This window comes from Branchiostoma belcheri, unplaced genomic scaffold, assembly GCF_001625305.1.
Source record: "Branchiostoma belcheri isolate BF01 breed outbred unplaced genomic scaffold, Haploidv18h27 scaffold3, whole genome shotgun sequence".
Taxonomy (NCBI): Eukaryota; Metazoa; Chordata; class Leptocardii; order Amphioxiformes; family Branchiostomatidae; genus Branchiostoma; species Branchiostoma belcheri.
In genome coordinates this window covers 1,625,491-1,648,160 of record NW_017803909.1, presented here as the reverse complement: position 1 = coordinate 1,648,160, position 22,670 = coordinate 1,625,491, and the positions used below count along the sequence as shown (strand labels likewise).

General features: G+C 40.9%; 3 protein-coding genes across 3 annotated transcripts in view; 2 read left to right on the top strand and 1 right to left on the bottom strand.

The window, feature by feature from the left end:
- Window positions 1–66: 66 nt before the first annotated feature.
- Window positions 67–6,774, top strand: LOC109473470 (kelch-like protein 3; the record flags this gene model as incomplete). Its single annotated transcript, XM_019773331.1, has 12 exons — window positions 67–203; window positions 1,247–1,394; window positions 1,747–1,932; window positions 2,217–2,402; window positions 2,672–2,797; window positions 2,980–3,031; window positions 3,503–3,653; window positions 4,287–4,387; window positions 4,764–4,953; window positions 5,303–5,468; window positions 5,640–5,817; window positions 6,240–6,774. Coding segments are annotated over 12 exons (1,812 nt in total), but the record flags the coding sequence as incomplete, so codon positions are not given.
- A 429-nt stretch (window positions 6,775–7,203) lies between these two features.
- LOC109473994 (Bardet-Biedl syndrome 2 protein homolog) lies at window positions 7,204–17,204 on the bottom strand. Its single transcript, XM_019774189.1, has 22 exons — window positions 17,022–17,204; window positions 16,575–16,709; window positions 15,966–16,187; window positions 15,590–15,778; window positions 15,275–15,352; window positions 14,915–15,019; window positions 14,578–14,664; window positions 14,211–14,288; window positions 13,934–13,991; window positions 13,436–13,533; window positions 12,999–13,040; window positions 11,895–11,960; window positions 11,583–11,639; window positions 11,251–11,284; window positions 10,907–10,970; window positions 10,647–10,754; window positions 10,350–10,476; window positions 9,791–9,919; window positions 9,058–9,195; window positions 8,462–8,574; window positions 7,947–8,095; window positions 7,204–7,714 (listed from the first exon to the last, which is right to left on the bottom strand). Exons 2-22 carry the CDS (start codon window positions 16,689–16,691, stop codon window positions 7,614–7,616), a joined length of 2,160 nt encoding a protein of 719 aa, XP_019629748.1. The 5' UTR covers window positions 16,692–16,709; window positions 17,022–17,204; the 3' UTR covers window positions 7,204–7,613.
- Window positions 17,205–17,424: 220 nt separating this feature from the next.
- LOC109473860 (low-density lipoprotein receptor-related protein 12-like) overlaps window positions 17,425–22,670 on the top strand; it is a 12,116-nt gene continuing 6,870 nt past the window's right edge. Inside the window, exons 1-9 of the mRNA XM_019773973.1 lie at window positions 17,425–17,718; window positions 18,750–18,951; window positions 19,251–19,465; window positions 19,734–19,862; window positions 20,238–20,396; window positions 20,832–20,953; window positions 21,105–21,203; window positions 21,536–21,671; window positions 21,979–22,092. Coding sequence (XP_019629532.1) covers window positions 17,628–17,718; window positions 18,750–18,951; window positions 19,251–19,465; window positions 19,734–19,862; window positions 20,238–20,396; window positions 20,832–20,953; window positions 21,105–21,203; window positions 21,536–21,671; window positions 21,979–22,092 — 1,267 coding nt within the window. The 5' untranslated portion in view covers window positions 17,425–17,627. The remainder of the gene's footprint in view (window positions 17,719–18,749; window positions 18,952–19,250; window positions 19,466–19,733; window positions 19,863–20,237; window positions 20,397–20,831; window positions 20,954–21,104; window positions 21,204–21,535; window positions 21,672–21,978; window positions 22,093–22,670) is intronic.

The window sequence follows — 22,670 nt, the reverse complement described above, 5'->3', positions numbered from 1 at the left end:
CCGTGCAAAGTGGGACCAGCTAACATGGATGAGCCCGCCTGGTGCTATATAAAGCCGTGACCGGTGTCAGGGGAAGATAAAATGGACCCTCTGATAGCGGAACACAGTGTGGCTGTGTTGGACAAACTGCGTCAGCACAGGCAGAATGGACTCTTCACAGACGTCACGATCACGGTGGGGAAAACTGTGTTCCCGGCACACAGGTGAGACGTGACCCGCAGAGGGCGACACACATCCGCGTGTAATCTTAGCTTTATACGGACCCTACATCACGAGCCTACGGCTCTGTCCTGTTGTTTTATGGTCCCACGTTAACGTTAATGGAGTTTTGCCCATAAGGCACTAACACCCTGAAATGGCAGCCAGCTTTTTTATGTATGCTAAACGGATAGCGTCTGTTGACAACGACACGTAAGACCACGACTTGCTGATAGCAGTCTGTTATGATGAATAAAATATGCCCATCATGACGACACACCGCTGGGTTTTCTTTGTCCCGAAAGGTCAGTTTTCTCTCCCCCACAGCTGTTGTGTGGTGATTGTGTTGTTTTACGAGAATTTTACGCAAACTCAGCTACCATAAACGTAGCAGGATAAGGCATTTACTGGTTTGTAAAGCGACCCAGATGCTAAAATATAACACAACGTGCGTAAAGCAGCGTATCATGTTGGGTCAGTTGCTGTCATGAAATGATACGACATAGCATGAAGGTCACAGGGCGAGAGTGGTGCATCCTTACCGTACAGTATAACAATGGAAAATCCGATTAAGAAATCAACATATTGGTAGGTCCCAGGACCCCCACGTTTTAAATTCCGATGCTTAACTAATAACTTTAACTAATTAGGTCATTGGTGGGCCCCAGGAAATCAAGACAAAACAAAGATGACATAACGTCGCTGTCGTAGTATCATGGGTTAATAACGCTTCGTAGTTTTTTCATTCCAATATTTCAGTTACAAGACATGGTGACGGCACACTCAAGTTTTATCAACTTTTATTTATACCGCCACGGACGCAGACAAACACATGAACGGACAACAGACATACTCATTTTCACCTGAGTGAAGTGAGAAAATTCGTGTTAATTGCCTTTCCCATGGCAGGATTCGAACTTGGGACCTCTTGGCCATGGTTCTAAGCCGAACGCTCTGTTGTTATGCCACACGACCTTTCGTAGTTAAGTATGAAGTTCTATGTAAAAGATTGTGCAGACTCCCACCTATATCTACTTCTATTCCCCAGGAATGTCCTGTCCGCGTCCTGTCCGTACTTCGAGGCGCTGTTCTCGTCTCAGATGTCGGAGAGTCGGTCCGACAACATCCCCATAACCTTCACCAGTCCTCAGGCCATGGAGGCCATCCTGGACTACCTCTACATCGGCAGAATTGAGGTACAGTTTAACAGTTGTGTACCTTTATAGTTCACCTCTTAAAATTAAGTCATTTCTACATGCCGGAGTTCTGCCCAAACATAGGTAACTGTGTCAGCATTTTCGTGTGTAAAAGTGGTAAGCAAGTAGACTTCTATTGGCAATATACAACTAATGCAGGCATTCTTATATTTCCGTATCAATTTTTGATCTAAACCACAAGTACCTTAATATTTTCTCAGATTGAAATTCAAACCGCAAGAGACCAAGTGTGCGCCATTTTGGTCAAAAAAGTATATGCAATACTTAAATCGCAATTATATGATGTACAAAAGAAATAGAAGTAGTTAGTCTAAAGAGCAGTTTTCTGCAGGTTGCCCCTGACAATGTTGAAGAAGTGTTGATGGCCGCTGACCAGCTCCTGTTAACCAACCTGAAGAACATCTGCTCGGAGTTCCTGCAGCAGAACCTGACCATCAAAGACTGTCTGTACATCAAGGTGCTGGCAGATCTGTACGGCCTGGAGGAGCTCTTCCAGAGGGCCAGCAAGTTTATACAGGTAAAGACTCCTCCTGGAACTTTTGCGGAAGGAGAGAATAAAATACCGAAGCACCGTTTAGCAGATTTGCCCCATTATCTTACAAAGTTAATGGAGGGGAAAATAAAGTGAGTAACAGTATGGTGCAAAGAGAAACAGTTTTTAATCTTTCTTTCTTTCTTTCTATTTCTTTCCCTTTCTTTCTCTAAATTTTCCATTGCAAATTTCACTACTTTGACCGTATTTTGAAATATCGATGAAAACAAAGCCATTGTCTCATGGAAGCAAATCACTTCCTTCCCCAGGACTATTTTGACGCAGTGATCTGCAATGACGACATGATGTTAGCCTCTTTCGAGACGATTCTGGAACTGATCTCAGACGACAAGGCGCGTGTCCTCAAAGAGGAGTCTGTGTTCGAGACTATCGTCAGATGGACAGAGTACGACCTGTCCAACAGGAAGGAGTACTTTCCCAAACTGATGGGCCAGGTATGTACAATGTATACACACTAACATCTAGGTATGACACAAAATGCTTAAATTTTATTTAAAAAAACTGAATTCTAAGATTAAGACCTTCAGGACTCTCGATTATGAAATTCGTAATCATATTCTAATAACAGGTGTTCTCATAACAAATTTCGTGTTGCCTGTGTAACGAGAATCTCGTTTTAAGTTTTACTACAATAGAACGGTGCTTTTTGTTCTATCTGGGGTTATATTGCTACTGCTATGACCGTGTTTTATCCTGCTCTCAGGTCCGACTGGTTCAGCTGGATGAGAAGTACCTACTGGAGACGGTACAGAACCACCCCCTGGTGAAGGACTGTAAGGAGTGCAGGGAGTACCTGTACGAACTCATGCGGTCATACGTCATGTCAGAGGTACGGACCCTAATTTAGGGTTATGAAACCCTAATTTAGGGTAATTTAGGTGCACTTGAGACCTCATATCATGACACAGAGGAGTTAGAATGAGCCTTGCTTTGTTGAAGATTACGTCAGACGTCAGTTTATCGGGTTATTATCTAGTCTTTTGTTTTGATTTGTCATCGTTTTGTCCTCAGATCGACCCTAAAACCGAGATGTCCGGCAGTGTCCGACTGAAACCCCGCCAGGGCCGGCTGACCAAGGTGGTGGTGACGGTAGGAGGGGAGTCAGAGGAAGGTAAGGACGCGGGTCAGAACAAGTTGCATTCATCAGCACGATAATATGACTGCAAGAATCTGATGGAAAATGATGATGCTAGTATATCATACCAGGTCGCCACGGAAAGGTGTGGCCGCAAGTTCCAGCTTGTCAAAAAGCGCATTTCAATCAATCTAAATTGTTTGTAACCCTGTCGTCAGATGAAGTCCTAAAAAAGTCCCAAAACATAAATTTCCTAACTTTGTGGAATACCCAACATGCTGTAAAGCGTGTACTGTGGCTCTGACTTGTAGTCCAACTACGAGATCGAAATTGATGTTGAACCATATGGTATCATACATAATAGATAATTGAATCATGAATACGGATTCATCGACTGTTAGAATTACTATACGTATTACTGAAATATGTGTGTCACATCAAGCGTGGTCGGATTTTCAGGCTCTCTGAAGACAGTGAATGGGTTCGTTATTGACGAGAACCGCTGGGTGGCGCTGCCGGACCTGCCGATGCCGGTGTTCGGCCACGCCATCGCCCTGCTGGACGGGTGTGCGTACGTGGTGGGCGGGACCTGTGCACGATCGGTCTACAAGTAAGACTCCTCACAACCCACCTGCTTATCTAGGAGCCAAAAATTCTTACTGTGTACCAAGGGCAGGCAGGCATGCTAGTCTGTGTGAATAGTGTTTAGTACCAAGGACAGGCACGTTAGTCTGTGTGAATAGTGTTCAGTACCAAGGACAGGCACGTTAGTCTGTGTGAATAGTGTTCAGTACCAAGGACAGGCACGTTAGTCTGTGTGAATAGTGTTCAGTACCTAGGACAGGCATGTTAGTCTGTGTGGATAGTGTTAAGTGCCAAGGACGGGCATGTTAGTCTGTGACGACCGTATTTAGTACCAAGGACAGGCATATAGTTTGTGTGGATAGTGTTCTGTACCAAGGACAGGCATGTTAGTCTGTTTGAAAAGTGTTCAGTACCACAGATGGCCTTGTTAGTCACAAAAGTATAAATATGCCGGTCAGTTGAGGTTGATAGTAAGCTGTTGTCGTTAAGTAGACGTAAAATACCATAACGTTATATTTGTTTTTTAATGACCATACGCATGTTTATGATTGAGAGCATCGTTTTGAACACAGGCTAGACGAAAATAAATAGAATAGTACTTTTGTGTTTGTCACCGGTGTTTTTGTGTAATATTAAACCGTTACCACATGTCCCGCAGATATGACCCGCTGAACAACTCCTGGTCTTCCGTAGCAGACATGAACATCCCCCGCCTGCTGCTGTCTGTAGTGGTCTGCGACAGACAGCTGTATGCCATAGGTGAACTTCATCTAAATCTTCGCACGTAAATAATAAAAACCAATACAAAGTGAAATACACAGGAAGAGTGTGCTGGGGAAGGCAGAGACCAATTTGGCCTATCCGAGGCCTTCCTCACAACTAAACCAAAACAAGGAAGCACCTGTAGCTACGTAGCAAAAACGATGAATAGAAATAACAATACATAGCTGGTCGTTAAATCAACATTTGAATCAATAAACAAAATAATCAGTCTGAAAATAATAATAACAATAATAACTGATAACAATTAAGTAAGAAAGTAAAAACTAAATAACAACTAATAACATGATCCTAATATATGATTGCTATACAGAAGAACTGAACAGAAGAAATATATGTATGGTTGTTTCCCCAGGTGGCTGTATCTCCTCGGAGATGTTCCTGGACTCCGTGGAGGTGTATGACCCTCAGGAGGACGACTGGCAGCCGATCGCCAGCATGCAGACGCCCCGCTGTCTCACCCAGTGTGTGGCGCGGGACGAGAGACACATCTACACTGTCAGTGGGTGGCGGGGCGGTACCAACATCAGTAACGCCATAGAGAGGTACCGAGACATTTAATTATGAGCTTTGAACAATATAACTGCACTCGTACTAAGTGTTTGGAAATGGCATATATACGGTGGTAAGTACGCATAGCATTGTACAACGTTAAAAAGCATCTCTTTCCGAAAAGTAAGGCCTGTGTCATTGTTGTAGCCTGGGTACCATCCGGATTTTCGCTACGCAACGCTCGAAAAAATCTTTTCGAGCGTTGCGTAGCGAAAATCCGGATGGTACCCAGGCTATCATATATATTGTTGAGCTTGATACATATGTGTATAATTCATTGAAGCAAACCTTGAGCAAAGTTAATTTGCCCTGTATATCTCTTTCCCCGTATGACACTAACAGATATGACCTAAGAGACGACACCTGGTCACTGCTGCCTCCGTATGAAGAACCATTTCCCATCATTCCTCACATCATGTTGCTAGGCAACAACATCCACATGACCTTCCTGGGTCAGAAGGTTCTTCACTTCAACACGGAGGACAACACGTGGAAAGTATCGAAAGAGGTTAGTCCCCATGTTTCACAATTATACTAAAATAGCCATTTCCACGTACTTTTGTCTTTTTAATTTATATATTGACATCTATTGTAAAATGAGATTGATGCACGTGCGCTGAGCCTACCTGATCGCCACTCGATTTAGAATAGCCCCACTGATAGAATGTGCCATTCACAGGTTGTCCCTGCAATACCGCGTGAACCCGCCAGGCGGTACCCCGCCGCCTGTATGGACAGCGGGGACTTGTTCGTGTGTGGAGGGAGGACGCGTGATAAGTTACTGGACACGGGATTCCTGTATGTCGGCGCCGTGAAGGAATGGTACTCCATCGCCAAAATGGCCAAACCTACAACAGGTCAGACATCGCTTTGGTAATTAATAAAAATAAACAAACTGGAAGGGACGGTGGTTTAGAATCATATAAGTAAACGACAGGAGTAAATGAAGGACATTTACACAAGGCACAAACAATTCACCGAATAGGATATAGGGATTTTATTCTTACATAACCGGTAGTATTTCTCTCCTGCTTACGTTTCGATGCCTATCAGGCATTTTCCTCAGAGCTTCTGACTGAACACACATATTCGGAACTTACCGAATAGTCACGTTGGCATTTACACTCACCAATTCCATCTCTACTCTGTTTTCTAGCTTAACTCAGATAAAGAAGAGATTATACGTATGATACTTGTAAACTGTCCAAAACAGATATAGCTTGAAGCTAAAGCATGTTGTTTACACGTATATGGTTCCAATCCTTCCTCTTCCCTACAGGTGCCGTGTGCACAGTGACCCCCATCCCGTACGAGTTTGTAAAGGCGGCAGACGCACCCAAACCTACAGAAAAGGCTTCTCAGACAGACTCAGCGGAGGGAAAGGGTGACCAAGGGGAAGAAGAAACACGAGAAAGGGATGGAGGGCATGAGGAAGAGGTGGGGGCTGTGGGAGGGGGACCTGAACAATGAACTATGCTTTGTATATTTCGTACATGTACTATCAACATCCAGATATTCATTCAATCTGTTTCAGATGAATAGGAAAATGAGTTTATGTATGTATGTATGTAGGTATGATTATGTTGCCTTTACTTCAAAAGCAAAGTGACAGTGTATATAAAAGATCTAGATAGAATGTACTGGTTCTGATATGTATGAATCTATATACATCATATTGAGCTGAAATTATGTGAAACAGGCACGTTAGCCTGTGTCAATCATGTTTAGCACACCAAGGACAGACATGCTAGTCTGTATGGATAGTGTTCAGCACCAAGGACAGACATGCTAGTCTGTGTGGATAGTGTTCAGCACCAAGGACAGACATGCTAGTCTGTGTATAGTGTTCAGTACCAAGGACAGACATGCTAGTCTGTGTGGATAGTGTTCAGCACCAAGGACAGACATGCTAGTCTGTGTGGATAGTATTCAGCACCAAGGACAGACATGCTAGTCTGTGTGGATAGTGTTCAGCACCAAGGACAGACATGCTAGTCTGTGTATAGTGTTCAGTACCAAGGACAGACATGCTAGTCTGTGTGGATAGTGTTCAGCACCAAGGACAGACATGCTAGTCTGTGTGGAGAGTGTTCAGCACCAAGGACAGACATGCTAGTCTGTGTGGATAGTGTTCAGCACCAAGGACAGACATGCTAGTCTGTGTGGATAGTGTTCAGCACCATGAACAGACAAAAAATGGGTAAATGGGAAAACATTGAAAATGTGGAGAAAAAATGAAATAGTGGTCTTGAGAAGTTGCTTTATTCCATAATATTTTGACATTTTTGTACGACATTGTGTATATACATAGTAAACTTGCAATACAATCTGCTTTTACTTACATCTACAGAAGAAATTTACACATAATTCTGTTCAGTGAGATGCCTTTCATTGTATATATACACTCAATAAAGATGCAGACATTGAACTACAAAAGATAAAAATGTGACGGATTTTAAATCTAAGCAGCACAAAACAGCAGCAACATATTCTACACACATTCTCGTCTTCATGACTGCTGCAACATCAATAGTCAGCTGTGCAAATATCTTCATATATCAATGAAACATTTCCCACAAAGAAAACGTATACAACAGAGTAGGTTTGCCCTCAGAAGACATACTTGTAAACCTTTATACAACTTGTAGTAAGATTACGTTGCTCCAACTTTCATAATCTTGAAGAGGGCATCAATGTTGTGAGTCTTGAAGGCTTCCCTGCATGCGTTCACCACAATCGTCTTTGGTCGGCCAACTGGAAGGAACAGGGCAACTTGTGAATACAGATCTGTCATCTCCCATAAAGATTAACATGGGTTGGCCAAAATGTTTGAATGCTACATCATTGACAAACAACTACATATGGGGTTAGAGAACCAGAAAATAACCAATATTATGGTACATGGAGTCTAATTCAAAACATATAAAATACAGTTGGTAAAATTCCAGAAAAGCTCAGTTTAGGAGAGGAAACATATTTTGTATACCTCTGAGCCTGCCTGCCCTCTGGATGGCCTGGTTGACCAGTTTGAGACAGGACAGCAGTTCTGTGTGGTTGTTACAGCGGATCTTGTACCCGTTGATCAGGTCCCTGTTCAGGTCAAACAGCTCCATGTAGTACTTCCTCATGTTCTTCCTGTAGACAACAACAGTTGTAAGAGGATATATTCTGCATTGTTGAACCACACTATTGGCTATCTAACATGATCAAGTTATTATTTGCTTTCGGGTAAAAATCTTAACAAAAAAATTTAAAGCCTTCAGCCAAAAAGGGCTGATTTCCAAAGGAGCAGGATACAATGTGGTAATGTAACATAAAATAATGATTAAACATAGGAACACAAGTAAATCAATTTGCCAATAAAAGGAACTCAAATGATTTCTACATATCCTCTTCTGATAGTCTCACATTTTGACTTAAATGATTCACAGGTTGTCAAAAACCAACCAAGGAAACCTAAACTAACACTAGGCTAAGTCGTGTAAGTCATGACCAACTGACCAGTCAGCGAGAATCCTGGCATCCTCTGCCCTGACCACCATGCTGCGGATCAGGTTGGAGTGGTCAGCCATCTCAGCGGTCAGTTTCTGTCTCACCGAGCTGAACTCATCCACCTGGTCAGGAAAAGATCACAATGTTACCATAAACTTTTAACTGTGGAAAAGCCATTGTCTGCTGCTTGTCAGAAGTGTACATATCAAAAGCTGTTCATATCTTGTGAATAATTCCAGCCAGTGTTCTAGCCACTGTCCGTCATTCCATTTGCCGCTCATGATGGACAAAAATCACCAGATAAAATCACCTTCACAAAAATCAAGATGAAACCGTTCTTCCTGTAAGTTTTCATCAAAAGACATGTCGCTAAACTAAGCTTAGTCTACCAGCAAAGTTTGCCCCCTCAAAATGCAGGAAATAGCATTTCAGAAGGTCCTGACTTAAACATTTTCCCAGGGGAGCATGTCCTTGGATTCACAATGCCTCGCACTCGACATGATGTTACACTAAGATGACTGACTAGAACACTGCTTCCAACTGATGATGGTACTCTACTAGAGACTGCAAAAACAACAGCTCCTACTCTCCCCAGTTTGTCCCACCTTGATGAGAATGTTCTTGAGCTCCTCCATGTATCCGGGGAAGTCTGAGGTGACCTGAAGGTCCTCGATACCCAGGAACACTGCCATTGACTGGATCACTTCACCTGCCAGGTCCATGTCATCTGTCTTGATGGTCACCTGTCAATCACATGTCAAACAGGAAAGAACTTGTTACAACAACAGAAAAGTAACCATGATTTATATATTTAGATGTATATTTATATATGTATAGATTTTATATTGATGTATCATACAAAAAGGCTGTTTGAATTTAACATAATCTACGAATTGTACCTAGAGCTTCAACCTACATTTTAACTAAGCAACATCTCTTGACCTTAATCTTTCTTTAGTCTTTATTTCAGGCATCAATGGCCTATATAAAATAAAACATACAAATAAAAATACACATGATATCAGCAATTAAAATACAAACTAAGAATACAGACAGACCCAGTCATTGTGGAAGAATTTGTTGCTGAAGATTACATTGGAGTTGACAACGGATTGGATGATGTTATTTGAGGAGTTGTACAGAGATATGAACGATATGAATAGAGATATGAATAGCATTGTTTGCATTATTCTAGGAAATTAAGGTTAGCACACCTGTAGTCATACTGCATCTGACAACCAAAGAAATGCAGAAGTCTGCTAATGTTACCAATGACACAAATATCCTGAGGTGTGTTTGTAACAATTGTTCTGGACTACACTGAGACCAGGCTCTGACCTGCCCATTGCCCTCCATGTGGATGACCAGTGCTCCTGTCCCCCTCAGACTGACCACTTGGAAGTGAAGCGGGGCTCCTGCCGGCCACTCATCGGTCAGCAGGAAATTCTGATTAATCCACAGGACAACCTAGACAACAAGAAACACTATCAAGTCTTCCCTTAGTCATTCTTATGATGTATACTGTTATACACAAAAAAATAAAAAAATCTGTCACAAGAGCACATTCTACTCCAGTCTACTGAAAGTCCACAACATTTTAACATACTGTAAATCACAATTTTTGTGGTACTCTTGCAATGTATTTTCGCAGTCACTCCTGTAGCACGAACTTATCATTACCATGAAAAAATAATTCGCTGACTTTCTTTTTCCTGCACCTGCCGCCACTGCGTATATATAGTTCCACGAACATGTCCATTTTTCTCATACCAAAAACTTTTGCTACCGCGAACATAAAGGGACTAACAGTACCCTTTCCCTACTAATATTGTAATGAGAACACCTTCATTCCATATTACACAAGGAAGCACGGTGAGGAATTAAAAGTGAAACAAACCCTCTGTACTCTCTCCTGTACTGTGAAGGTGACGGTGCCCTGTGGTTCCTGGGGAAGCTTGGCGCAGGGGATGTACATGGAAAACCTGGGCAGCTGCCGTGTGATCTCAAACACATGGAACTGGGTACTGTAAGGTGGCAAATGTTTGGTTAAAGACAATCTTTTAGGTTGATATACAGTAGAGAATATGAACACAGGCAAACAAGACTGCTCACATGGATACTACATACTCCACAAAAAAAAATGCTGATTCGCAACTTGACCCTTTACAGAATAAACAAGAGCTTGGAGACCCACCTGCCCTTCATGCCCACAAAGGCCTTGATGTGCAGGTCTACAGGAACATCCTTAGGAGGGGTGATGGGAACCTTCAGCTCACTGGACAGGTTGTTTACATTGGGATGGCTGCAAGAGGAAAATAACACACAACATACTGTTATTACTAACCAATTCATTATACATGTAGGTAGCGTCTCCCACACTATCAGTTTGACTATAGATGACATGACAGGAACTGATAAGCAATAAAAAAAAGGATCAAAGAAAAGATATCTTACACCACATGGCTCTCTCCTTCAAAGATGCCCTCGGCAAATATGAGTGCTGTTCTCAGGATGGTTTCTGCAGAAATACAAGTAATAACAATAATTCTTTACAATTGCAAATGATTATGAATTGAAAATACAGCTGAAGACCTTAAAAGTTTGATTTGGGGAAAGACAATGATTTAAGAATCACCGATGCTTACAGAATCCTTGATGCTTACATGATAGTACAAATAGGGCAGAAGATGCACAAATGTGATAGCAAGACAGTTCTACAAATGGCAAAATATACTGCAATACGTTGTACTAACAAATACTTTTAAACTGTAAATCATGGGCAGAAACATCCATCTTACCGTTAGTGGTTGCCACAAAAAGTTCCACATGAGGCTGTTAAAAATGAAAGGAGGACAGTGAAAACAATTTACTTCCAGATACTTTAATCAAGAAAATCTACAGGCTTTTATAAATTCCTGTTTGTTGTTAACTCTGCAAAACTGCAAAAAACAATACATATATGTACCAGTATTTGTCACTACAACTTTCAATCAACAGGCAAGTAATGTCCTTGTTGTTGAATCTTTTAACAAAATTTAGCAGAAAGATCACCACAGATCATGTACAACAAGAATGTCAGAAAATACACTTAGAAGTAGTTCAGAAGTAAGAATGAATGTTGACTCCTTACCGGGTGTTTTTCATCCCCTGGGTCCACAGTCAGTGATGTCTGAAGCTGTGTGTTTGCCTGGACAAAAAAAACAACTCATTTTACACATCAACATTGACAGTAAGAGAAGGACTGCAAAATTGTCAAATTAACATATTCAGCACAATGGGATTCCTTTCTAACTGTTGTTACAGTGACATTTTAATCCATTATCAATATCACTTCTGCCATCATTTTCTAATGACAGAAATACAATTCTATAAAAGGGCAAAGCACTAGTTGTACCAGTATTTCTGATACAAACGTCTGAAGGACTGTAAGATGATTACTTACAGGGATGATGCCCATCTGTCCTGTATCCATCCCTCCCAGTCCTGATGGTCGATTGCTCTGTGCAGCCTGGGTAACACACATCAGGAAAAGTTAGTACAGGAGCCATTGGTGCTACTACTTGGTGAACTGAAAGAAGGAAAAGTATAGCAGTGTAAGAAAGCAAGCTGCAGAGGGATAAGAAAAAGAGAAGCAGTCCTACCGCTCTGCCTTTGTAGAAGAACTTGGTCAGCTGCAAGTCAAGAGAGAACCAGAGAGATAGAAAATGTGCATTTAAAGTCTGTGTTAAAGGTCAAGCATAGTTCACAGCAATTAAGGAAACAGAATAATATAAAGAAGCCATGCAGTGTAGTGTCTACTGTACATCTTCAGTTGGACTATGACAACCCTGGCAAATAATGAAGCCATTTGTCCATACAATGTACATGTTAGTAGCTCATTATCAAAGAAGTGATGAACAAACACTTTGTAGGCCTCTTACAAAGTTTGTATTTCAGGAAAAGCTGTATCATGGATGAAATCAAGCAATAATCAGCCCATCCTCACATGAACACTAGACTATACAGAGTCTGACTGTACAATGAAATTTAACAGAGACCACGACATGCATTGTCCTACCACATCTGGCTCTTGCTTTACTGATAACCGCTGGGTGCACATGCAGAGTGCACATGCAGGGGAAAGAGAAGTAGTGAGGTATGTCCATTATCCTTAATGTTTTGCAGAGGTCTTATATTGCAACAGACACAATATAACAAAAGTTGATTTATGTCTTTTTTGATGCTACCATTCTACTGTTGTAAACTATAATGGCTGTATGTGTTTTTGTGGGCTTCAATTGAATAAGAAGACAGATCATAGGATAGCAGAAGACTGCAAAGTGGAGCAGAAGATGAAGTTGTAGAGTTTGCCAGCAAAGAAACAAAAAGACACCGGTCCAGTCCAAGATTTTGTGTTCCAGGATGATTCCAAGGCAGCAATAATATGCAATTTGGTTTTTAAGGCAGTATAGTCACTGGTTTGAAGAAATTCAGAATGTAATAGATATTCCAGTACAAGACAGTTACACAATTTCAATGGAAATTCACAAATTACATGTTGACTTACCCTGGCATTCTCTTCATAATTCTTCAACTCTAGCAACAAGTTCTGTGGAAGAACATGGCAGTTAATGAGAACTCTGTGACAAAGCAACTATTCTTGTTATTATTATTATTGTAAGTCAGCAAAACCTATACACAGGTAAGGGCATATATACAGCTCAGCCACCCGAATGTTATGTACTCATACTGTCAAAGGCTATCTGATTATTGAATTCTTCAGATGTGAAAGAAGTTTTGTTGATCCTACATGTACAAACTGTATATCCCTACTTTTAGCTCAAGACAAAACAATTTTAGACTGAGGAGGCGTGTTTCCCATACACAGTACTCAGTCTCAAAAACTATAATTCAACATGTGTACTGAAATCTGCAGAAATGTAAAATTCACTGACTGATAGTGTAAGGTAACTGAGACATCTACAGCAGTGGTAACCTGCTGACCTGTTTGCGCTGACTCAGCTCCCTGACGGCGTCCTGTTCTGTGTTTGTGTCCATCAGGTTCCCCTTCAGGTCCCTACTAGCCGGGAGATAGCCACGTACTGTAGGAAACAACCAGAGACATGTCACTTATGGTTTCAACATCCACATCTTATCCTAATTCTGTATATGTATGTATAAGTACATTTTTTGTCCACAAATGTACTAGTCAACAGAATTGACTCAGCTTACAAATGTGCCCTATGTGGCAGAGACTGCTATTCACGTATAGGACTGTTCAGCCATAACCAAAGCTGTAGGGCTGTGATCAATTAGGATTGTACCATAGTCAATACTGACCAAAATTAGAATCACAACGATTACATTGTCACTTTTTACTCCTTGTGTGTTATCACATAATGGTATCTACATGTTTAATCAACTTCAAACATATATAAGCCCTTTCCTGAGAAATGTTTGCATTGTGGTTTACTTTAATTTTATCACACCATCCTCTCTCACCTTCTCCATCTACTGCACAGCAGATGAGTTCTGTCTTCCCATCCATCCTGTAGTCACCCTACATGGGAGAAAGGACAACGTTGCCATGGTTTAATGCACTATAATTTGCTATGTGAAATTCACTTTCATGTTAAATTCTGGTGATATTTCTACCACACAGCATAAATCACTTCACACTAGCTTAGATCTGGAAGAAAATTTCACTTGAGAAATTGGCACAAGTTTTGATTTTACTATACATGTTTTAAATGATGTTGACAAAAGACTTTGAACACACCTCCACTATCCCTGCCAGGGACACTGAGAAGTTGTCTTTGAAGATGACCTCTCCGGTCCTGTCACTTCGTGCATCAATCTACAGAAGTAAGACAAACAGTATGTTTGTTATATAGATCTTTAACATATAATGAAAAAAAAACAACCCAAAACAGCCAAAAACAACACCATTGGACTGATTCTAATTGGAAGCTATAAACTGAGCTGTTGCTGATGTTGGCCAAAGAACATTCTATCTGACACACACACAAGTTTATTTTGTCGTCCATATATCCAGTCAGTCTGCCATATTATCTCTATTATTTAGCGTTTACTTTTCCTTTTTCCCAAAGACATCTTCTCCTGCATGGACAAATGTAAGTACATACCTTCCCATTGGACCATCCTGTGATAAGTTCAGGAACCCCGTCTGAATCCAGGTCAAAAGCATGGATAGCAATAGCTTGGTTCTTGGACTGGGGAGATAGAAAAGGGGAACCAGATTATATACAAAAATCACCAGAATTATGTGTACAGTCTGAACTGAAACATTCAAACCATGTTAGACTAAAGCCTCTGCTGTTCTACACCTACTTATACAGACATTTTCAAGGTTTTAGATTTCTTGAAGTTGTTATGTTTGTTCTTGGCACTATTGAACATGCCATGATATTTATGATGAATAATTTGAGCAATCAATCTACACTGGAACGGATGAAAGGGTACCTTGATTCTCCAGTATCTGGCTGTACGGTCATAAACTCCCACAGTTCCATTGGCTAAGGCATACCCAAACCTGCTATGCATCATGGGACACAGCAAAGTGATGGCCTGTATAAGGACAACAGAGCATTACAGCATTACTGCTAAATGAAAATGTTGTTGGGTGCTTGTGACATTCATACAGCCTCTTAAACATAGAGTAGAATTGTAGCTGTACAATACAACTACCGAACATTTGAAATTTCCAGTTCATACATATGGCTATTTACAACAATTGCTGAACATGTAATGAATAATACATGCATGTAGTGTTTGATATTTTTTCTATAGAACAGATATGAAGGAATAAAAAGGTTTCCTGACCTCTGTTTCTGTCATTTCTGCGATGATCTCATCATCTTGGAAAACCCTGATGTCGTAGTCCTCTGAACCAACTATCAACTGAAACGTGGACAAAACATGTAAAAAATCAAGATCTATAGTACAACAAATAAGTTTCATCAGGTATGGACCACAATTTTGTTCTCTTCCTTCCCCCATCAACTTTCTTGTACCTACTCCTTCTTACGCTATGGTATAAGGTTGTTACACAGGCCCTCTACAATTCTTCTTAGTTATTTACACTCCCAGAATTAGATAAATCATATAGAAGAAGGCATAAAAGTTCTGTGACAATACCTCCATCTTGCCATCGTTGGTGAAATCACACAGAGCGAGTGAACACACGTTGTCACCAGTCACGGTCCAGAATACATCATTCCCCTCCAGGTCAAAACCCTGGATGGCACAGTTGCCCCCGACAACAGCCAATGGCATCTCTACTGTTCCCAAGGAGCCGACAACAACAGCGTTTACTCCATCTGGTGTCTAGAAGAGAAAGAGGTATTAGCAAACATGAAACAGTAAACAATGCATAGAAATTTTTGTGTGGTGAGATGGAAATTTATGATGGCAAAGGCTGTAGATGAAATCTTGTACGTGTATGTGCATTTTGCATATTTCTTTCAACATTCTATCAAGTGAGTATATGACAATATTCAGCAGTTGAGCTCACATCCTTGTAGAAGAGGTCGGAGTTGTTGATGACATCGTAGGCCAGCAGGTTAGTCTGTGTGCCGACCAGCAGACTGTCACAGTTGGACGTGGGGTCCAGCTTCCCCGCGCTGACCGCGCTGACCGCCTGCTGGATGTTCAGCAGACTGATGTCCGAGTTCTCCCCGGACACAGACATGCGCCCGCTGGCAATGCCTCGGTTGTGGGCATTGTGGATGAAGACCTGAAGAAAAGTGGTCATGATTATGATTAATGATATGACCATAACAAAGATATTGTTATACACTCATTCTGGAAAGGTATACATATCATAGCTAGTTGCTATCAAAGGCACACACAAAAAAATACTTATACTATTTGGGCAACAGTTCAAATCATGTAATTAAATGCACAAAAACATGACTTCAGAGGTCAAATGCTGCTGTATGGTCACAAGTAGCAGTGTGGTAGAGCTCCATCCAATTTCAATAGGGTATAATACAATATAATGTTACATCACTCAAGGAGTTGCATTCAAAATGTACACATTTGTATTATTACCATTTATAGTTGTAAAGACATTAAAAAAATATCGTCTGCTGAACATCGTGAAAGCATTACATTACAGTACCTTCCCAGCTGTAGTAGCTGCAGTGAGACAGGGGTGCTGACCATCGTAACACCCGATAGTCAACATGCGGGTGTTGATCTTGTGGTTGAGCTTCAGGGTGAAGATTGGCACAAGCATGGTGGACGGTGGAGAGATCTGAACATCAAAAATCATAATTCAGCAAACTGTATTTTGACCTGTTGATTTCATATTTATCCTTTAATTCAATATAACAAAAACCATGTTTGGTATGATTTAAAGATTAAACAACTGTAATTTGCAGAAGATCCTGTATAGCTCGATGTATATTTAGTACATCCCCTTATTTAGCTTATTACGATCCCTGTAAGTTAGCTTCAGTACTAACAGTTTACAGCTGAGTGTTCAACTTGTCCCCTCCCCCCTAGCTCCCCATCCGGTCCCAAACACCAGCTTCTGAATGATTTACGAATTCCCTCCCAACCTCACCTATCAAACGACAGCACAAAGACGTTGGGGTGATCCCAATTGACAAGACAAAAGGCTCATTAGACCCAGTATTTGGCACGGAAACGTTTCCAGACGATGAAGCAGATCTAAAATCACGTCTTGTTTCCCTCCACAGGTATGCTGCCGCAAGGGATCATGGTCGGCTCACCTGTGGGAACAAGTCCCCACACGCGTAGATTTAAGTGCGTATAAATAGTCTGAAACCTATCAATAAATGTGACAAATTTGTATTTGTATAAATTTACCAATACAGTTGAATAGTATTTAGATTCATATATTTAGAAAGACATATTATTGTGATCAAAAGTGCAAGATAATTGCTTAATAGCGAACAAGCTGGTTGTAATAATGTAGGCATATATGCATATGGGGCCTTGTGTTATCAAACCGAGGCCTGATGACAAGCAGCTGACCTGAACGCTCAGATTTGTTGACAACTTCGACTGTTGTGGGCTTTACAACAGATTTTGCCAAATGTGTAGAGTTGTAGGGTCGCCTGAAGAAAACTTAAGTGACCTAAAGCTTCGTTGGACCAAACTAGTGGCACAAAAGGACCCCCAGACGCCTGATTGTTGAGAAGAGAGTATGGAAAAGTCTGAGGGAGGGGGGCGCCTTGGCGGAACCGGGCGGAGACTTCCGGGTTGGAAGACATGGCTTCTTCTTTTCCTCTCAACAGGTGAGAAACATTTCATCATTTCGTGCTAGATTAAGATTCTACCGTAGATATACCCTGTTCTTACATCAGACGGACACTTCAGACTAGCCCAAACCTGACTGCATTGCTTGTCACGTGCTACTTACTGTAAGTAGGACAAAAGGGGAAAATTCATTTCCAGGCACGCAGGTGACTTATGGGTTATGAGGAGGTTATGGATGATGGCGGCATCGGGGCCACAGATTGGTTCCACTTCGGCAGGCCCTGTCTGCTTCTATCTAGGAACATCTGGCACAGACTAGCTGGGAAAATTAATATTTATATTCAAATGTATTATACATGTCCGTAGCAAGAAAGTACAAATTCTAAATGTCTCCTACGCATTGCTCAAGTAGGTGTGATAAATGCTTTTGTTTACAGGATGCCGAGTCATTATTAAATATCATTATCAATCAGATGATAATGATCTTTTACATCAATGTAGAATAGCATATGTGGCATATACATTTTATGTTATGCTTACTGACTAGAATGACAAGCATTTTGGAATGGTAATTACATTTATGTCTGGAAATCAAACTGGTGATGCCAACCTTAAGTGCTTTTAATACAGAGCTAGTATCTTATAGTTGTTTTGCATATTATCATTTTGCCCTACTAGTCAAAACATCTCACCAGGTTGTTGTGTAACTTGCTGTGCTTGTGTGCAGTGTTACATCTGTGTTCCCTAGACTGAACAAACACTGCCTGTTTACATAAGCAGCAGTCTTGTTTAAGTCACAAAACAGTCACTGTGACTGGTCTGTACTACTAGGATTGACATCACTGCTGGTAGCTCAAAATACTGCAAAATGTCGCAAAACTCTTACTGGATATACAATAAAATCGTAAGCCCATCATTTGTATCATTTGTACAGTCAAACTTGGTACAGAAAAGTGGCAACAGTCAGTAACAGTTGATAATGCCAAACCTACATGTACAAGCATGCCCTCCTCATAAACAGTGTGTCAACTTCAAGTCAATGAGTTGATTTTTCTCTGTTACTCCACAGTGTTCCAGATCTCCCATGTCTGTGGCGAAGATCGGGACATCCTGGCCTCCTCCAGCAGGGTTGGCGGGGAGGTCTGTACAGACGAGAAGCGCCACGGGCCCCGCGGTCGCATCCTCAGCCCAAACTACCCTCTCAGCTATCCCAGCAACACCGAGTGCAACTGGTACATCAATGCCAACCCTGATGATGTCATCACCATCAGGTACACATAGAGTCATAGACTGATGTCATTTTAATTTTGATCATGCATGATAATTATTAAAAGATTGGAGCATGATTTTTCTAGTAATCTTGTATTGCTGGAATATTCTGCCCTTTCAAGAATATTGGTAGCTGTTTATTGTTGTAAAATTCCCATAACCAAGGAGTCCAGAAGGTCATCTGTGTTGGTAGTAATCATACATGTAGTAAAATGTTGAACTTAATTCCAACACAATGAGGACAGAGAGGTAAAATTTTTAATGACCACCGTCTAGAATAACTTTGACCTTTCCTTTTTAGCTTTGAAGACTTTGACCTAGAAGCAGCTGAAGACTGTGGCTATGACAGTCTGGAGATCGGGCCGGTGGTGTCTGCAGGGGAGCAGTATGTGAAGTACTGCGGCAGCTACGATCCTGTTCCACCGCCGTTTCTGTCCACACGAGACCACGTCTACATTAAGTTCTACAGTGATCCAAGCACTGTGGGGAGGGGATTCGCACTCACATACATAACTGGTGAGTTCAGGGATTCCCTTCAAACCTGAATCATGGTTTTGATGCGCAACTTGGTCATTAGAAATTATATACATGGTAAGAGACTAAACACCTGTACTGAGATTCTGCAACTTCTGTTGTAGGATTTTTGATGATCATTTTAAACTAGGAGTACTAGAAGATGAAGTACAAAGGTCAAAACATTAATATATCTAGTACATATAGTTCATATCTATGCGAATGTATTGGAAAGCCTAAAACATGAAATACACATGTTCTTTCCTGGCAGGTCCCCAGAATGTTGCAAGCTGCCAGCAGGATGAGTTCCACTGTGACAACGGGAAGTGTGTGCTGAGCTCATGGACCTGTAACGGCATGGATGAATGTGGGGACAACTCAGATGAAAAGGACTGCACAGGTGACTAGTTACTACTATGCATATATGTTTGTACAATTACTTATAACTGTGTAGAGGTCTAGAGTAACATTCATACCAGTAGAATGTCACCAAAGTTTGACATAGATGTCACAAGTTCTGAAATACATGTAGAAATGTGTATCTCAGAATCAAAGCTAGTTCATACTCAGCCCTGTATTAAGAGCCCTGTACATATACATGTACCTGTTTTTTCGTGAAAAATTATTTTGAATTATGCAAAGAATCTAGAACTGTAAGAATTTAAGAATTTAGATTGCAATCAAACTCTGTATCACAAAAATTATAAGTGTGATGTAGTAGCATAGACTAAACATATACATGTACGTACAAACACATTCCATTGTCTCCCTACAGACATCCACCGCCCCACCCCTCCCCCCCACGTGTCCCCATGTGGTGCTGACCAGTACCTGTGTGTGGACCTGCACACCGGCAGGGACGCCTGCTTCTGGGACTTCACACGCTGTGATGGGAAACAGGACTGTGCAGATGGGCAGGACGAACACAACTGTGGTAGGTCACTGCTGCAAAATGTGAAAGAATTCAGTTAATACATTATCAAATGCTATATTGCCAAAAGTTGAGAAACTCAAGTGGTTTATGATTGGATATATCCTTAGAATGCCACAAGCACCTGCATGAAAACCTGAAATTCTCAATTTTAGGCTGCAGCAGATACAAGGCTTGTAAAGGAATGCACTATGTCAATCTGCTCAGCATGCTGAAGGGAGGCCTAAAGCATAGAAGGATAGGGCCTCCTACAACAGAATAGAAACTCCAAGAGGTAAGGGAACTTGCAAGGCATAAGACATAGTGTAAGAAGATGAAGAAAGACTGAATGCAGCTGCAGGACGTTTCTACGACTACTTCTACACCCATTGGAAGAGAGACAGATATTATCAAATATTGATTATGTGATATTACACATTGTATATTTTCCCCCACCAGGAGGAATTGTCCATTGTGGTGGAATCCTGAGCAACACATCGGGAGGCTTTTCCTCTCCCAACTATCCTCATGACTATCAAAACAACCTGAGCTGTGATTGGATCATCACCATACCAAATATGGTAGGTGTTCAGGGATTCATATTTCCAATGACCATTCACTAGAACTGGTACTTACAGGGCAGGTCATGGTTTTGGACAAAGTTGAGGGCATATTGTAAGATTCAGATTTTTTTTAGTATGAGTTAATGGTGGTCTATCCATGATGTTTTAGGTTGGTGTTGTCATTCAACTGAGATTCGTGGACTTTGCCCTTGAGAACCACCCAGCCACTGACTATGTCACTGTGTATGATGGGGACACAGAAGATGAGGTATGTTGTGGGCATATGTTTTTGGAGACCTGGTAAAATTGCTTGTAATCTGTTCAAAGATCAAAGCAAGATTTTTCTTGCTAAGTCTTCATGTTTTATATAATCATCAGTTTTCTATAAAAGAATGGAAAGGAACACTAAGTTCTGCTTGTCTTTACATAAACCGTAATTATCCATTGGAGATTTTGGCTCGCTAATCTGTCTTCTACTGGAAAGCAATGGTACTGTGTCTAAAGTAGACATTGATGGTAAGAGAACTAAATTTGCATCTACTGGAGGAATAATTAAGACATTTTACTCTCTGAGTTAATGAGCCTTTTCCTATCCGACAGGATGAGCTGGGTGTGTACTATGGCAGTAACCCTTCCATTGGAGTGATCGAGTCATCAGGGCCTCATATGTTGGTCAGATTTCACTCGGACAGCTCTGGAACCAACAGGGGCTTCTTGGCAAGTTACCAGATCAAAGGTAATACCTGTGAGAATCACTAGGGGGCATTTGTGATACACTTGTGAAGCTTCTTTTCAAGTCACTTATTAGAGAGTCTCCTTACTGTGACACATACGGTTATTAGTTATTGTTGTTTTTTTTTTTACTTCAATTCACATAAGCCACTTACACTAAGGAACTGTAGAGACAGATGTTTGTTCACCCTAGACTTGAAATTTAGGAAGCATTTACAATGATGTAAAATTTTCAAAAAAGTTGAACCACAAGAGTCAGTACATCATGTACCAGTCATGAACTGATCATGTGATGATCACATGCCTTCCAGGTCGGTGTCCAGCATTACAACAGCCATGTGAGGACCACAGCGCCTGTTACAGCTCTGAGGACAGGTGTGATGGCATCTGGGTGTGCCGAGATGGCACAGATGAGAAGGGCTGTGGTCAGTATTGTGTTATTTTTTTTTTTTTAAAATTTTTAAATCCTTTATTCACAACATTTACATGTACATTGTAACATTGTAAAAGGACAACAATACGTGTACATTATATATAAAAAAAACAGACAACCCTATTTATACAAAGAGAATTCTGTTTTAAACATATTAGCTATTGCAATCCCATCATATTTGTCCTTTTCCAGCCAACTTCGAAATATTACATATTTTGCGATAGTGATAGCTAGGTTTGTGTACTTAATTTCCACAGAGGGATTGGGCAGATCTGTTTTATATCCTAATATTATAACCTTGAAGTCGATTACAACATTACAGCAAAAAGTCTTGTATATATAATCCTTCACTATTGTCCAGAAAGATTTTAACCTACTACAAGCAATAAACAAATGTTGATAATCTTCTATACAGTTACATAGATTACAGATATTACTGCGTTTTATTTTCCAAACATAAAGTAACTGGCCACATGGCAGTATACGATGTAACAGCTTATAATTCAATTGCATCAAGTGTTTTCCTATTGGAAAATAAGTTTGATTTTTCCATATGTTTTTCCAGTCAGG

Excerpts from the sequence above, each read along its gene's own strand:
- LOC109473994 (XM_019774189.1), bottom strand. The coding sequence starts at position 16,691 with ATGCTTGTGCCAATCTTCACCCTGAAGCTCAACCACAAGATCAACACC. Across the intron at positions 15,353-15,589 it reads CCAACGATGGCAAGATGGAG|TTGATAGTTGGTTCAGAGGA; the intron begins GTATTGTCACAG and ends TCCACGTTTCAG. Across the intron at positions 10,755-10,906 it reads GAAGGAGAGAGCCATGTGGT|CCATCCCAATGTAAACAACC; the intron begins GTAAGATATCTT and ends TTCCTCTTGCAG.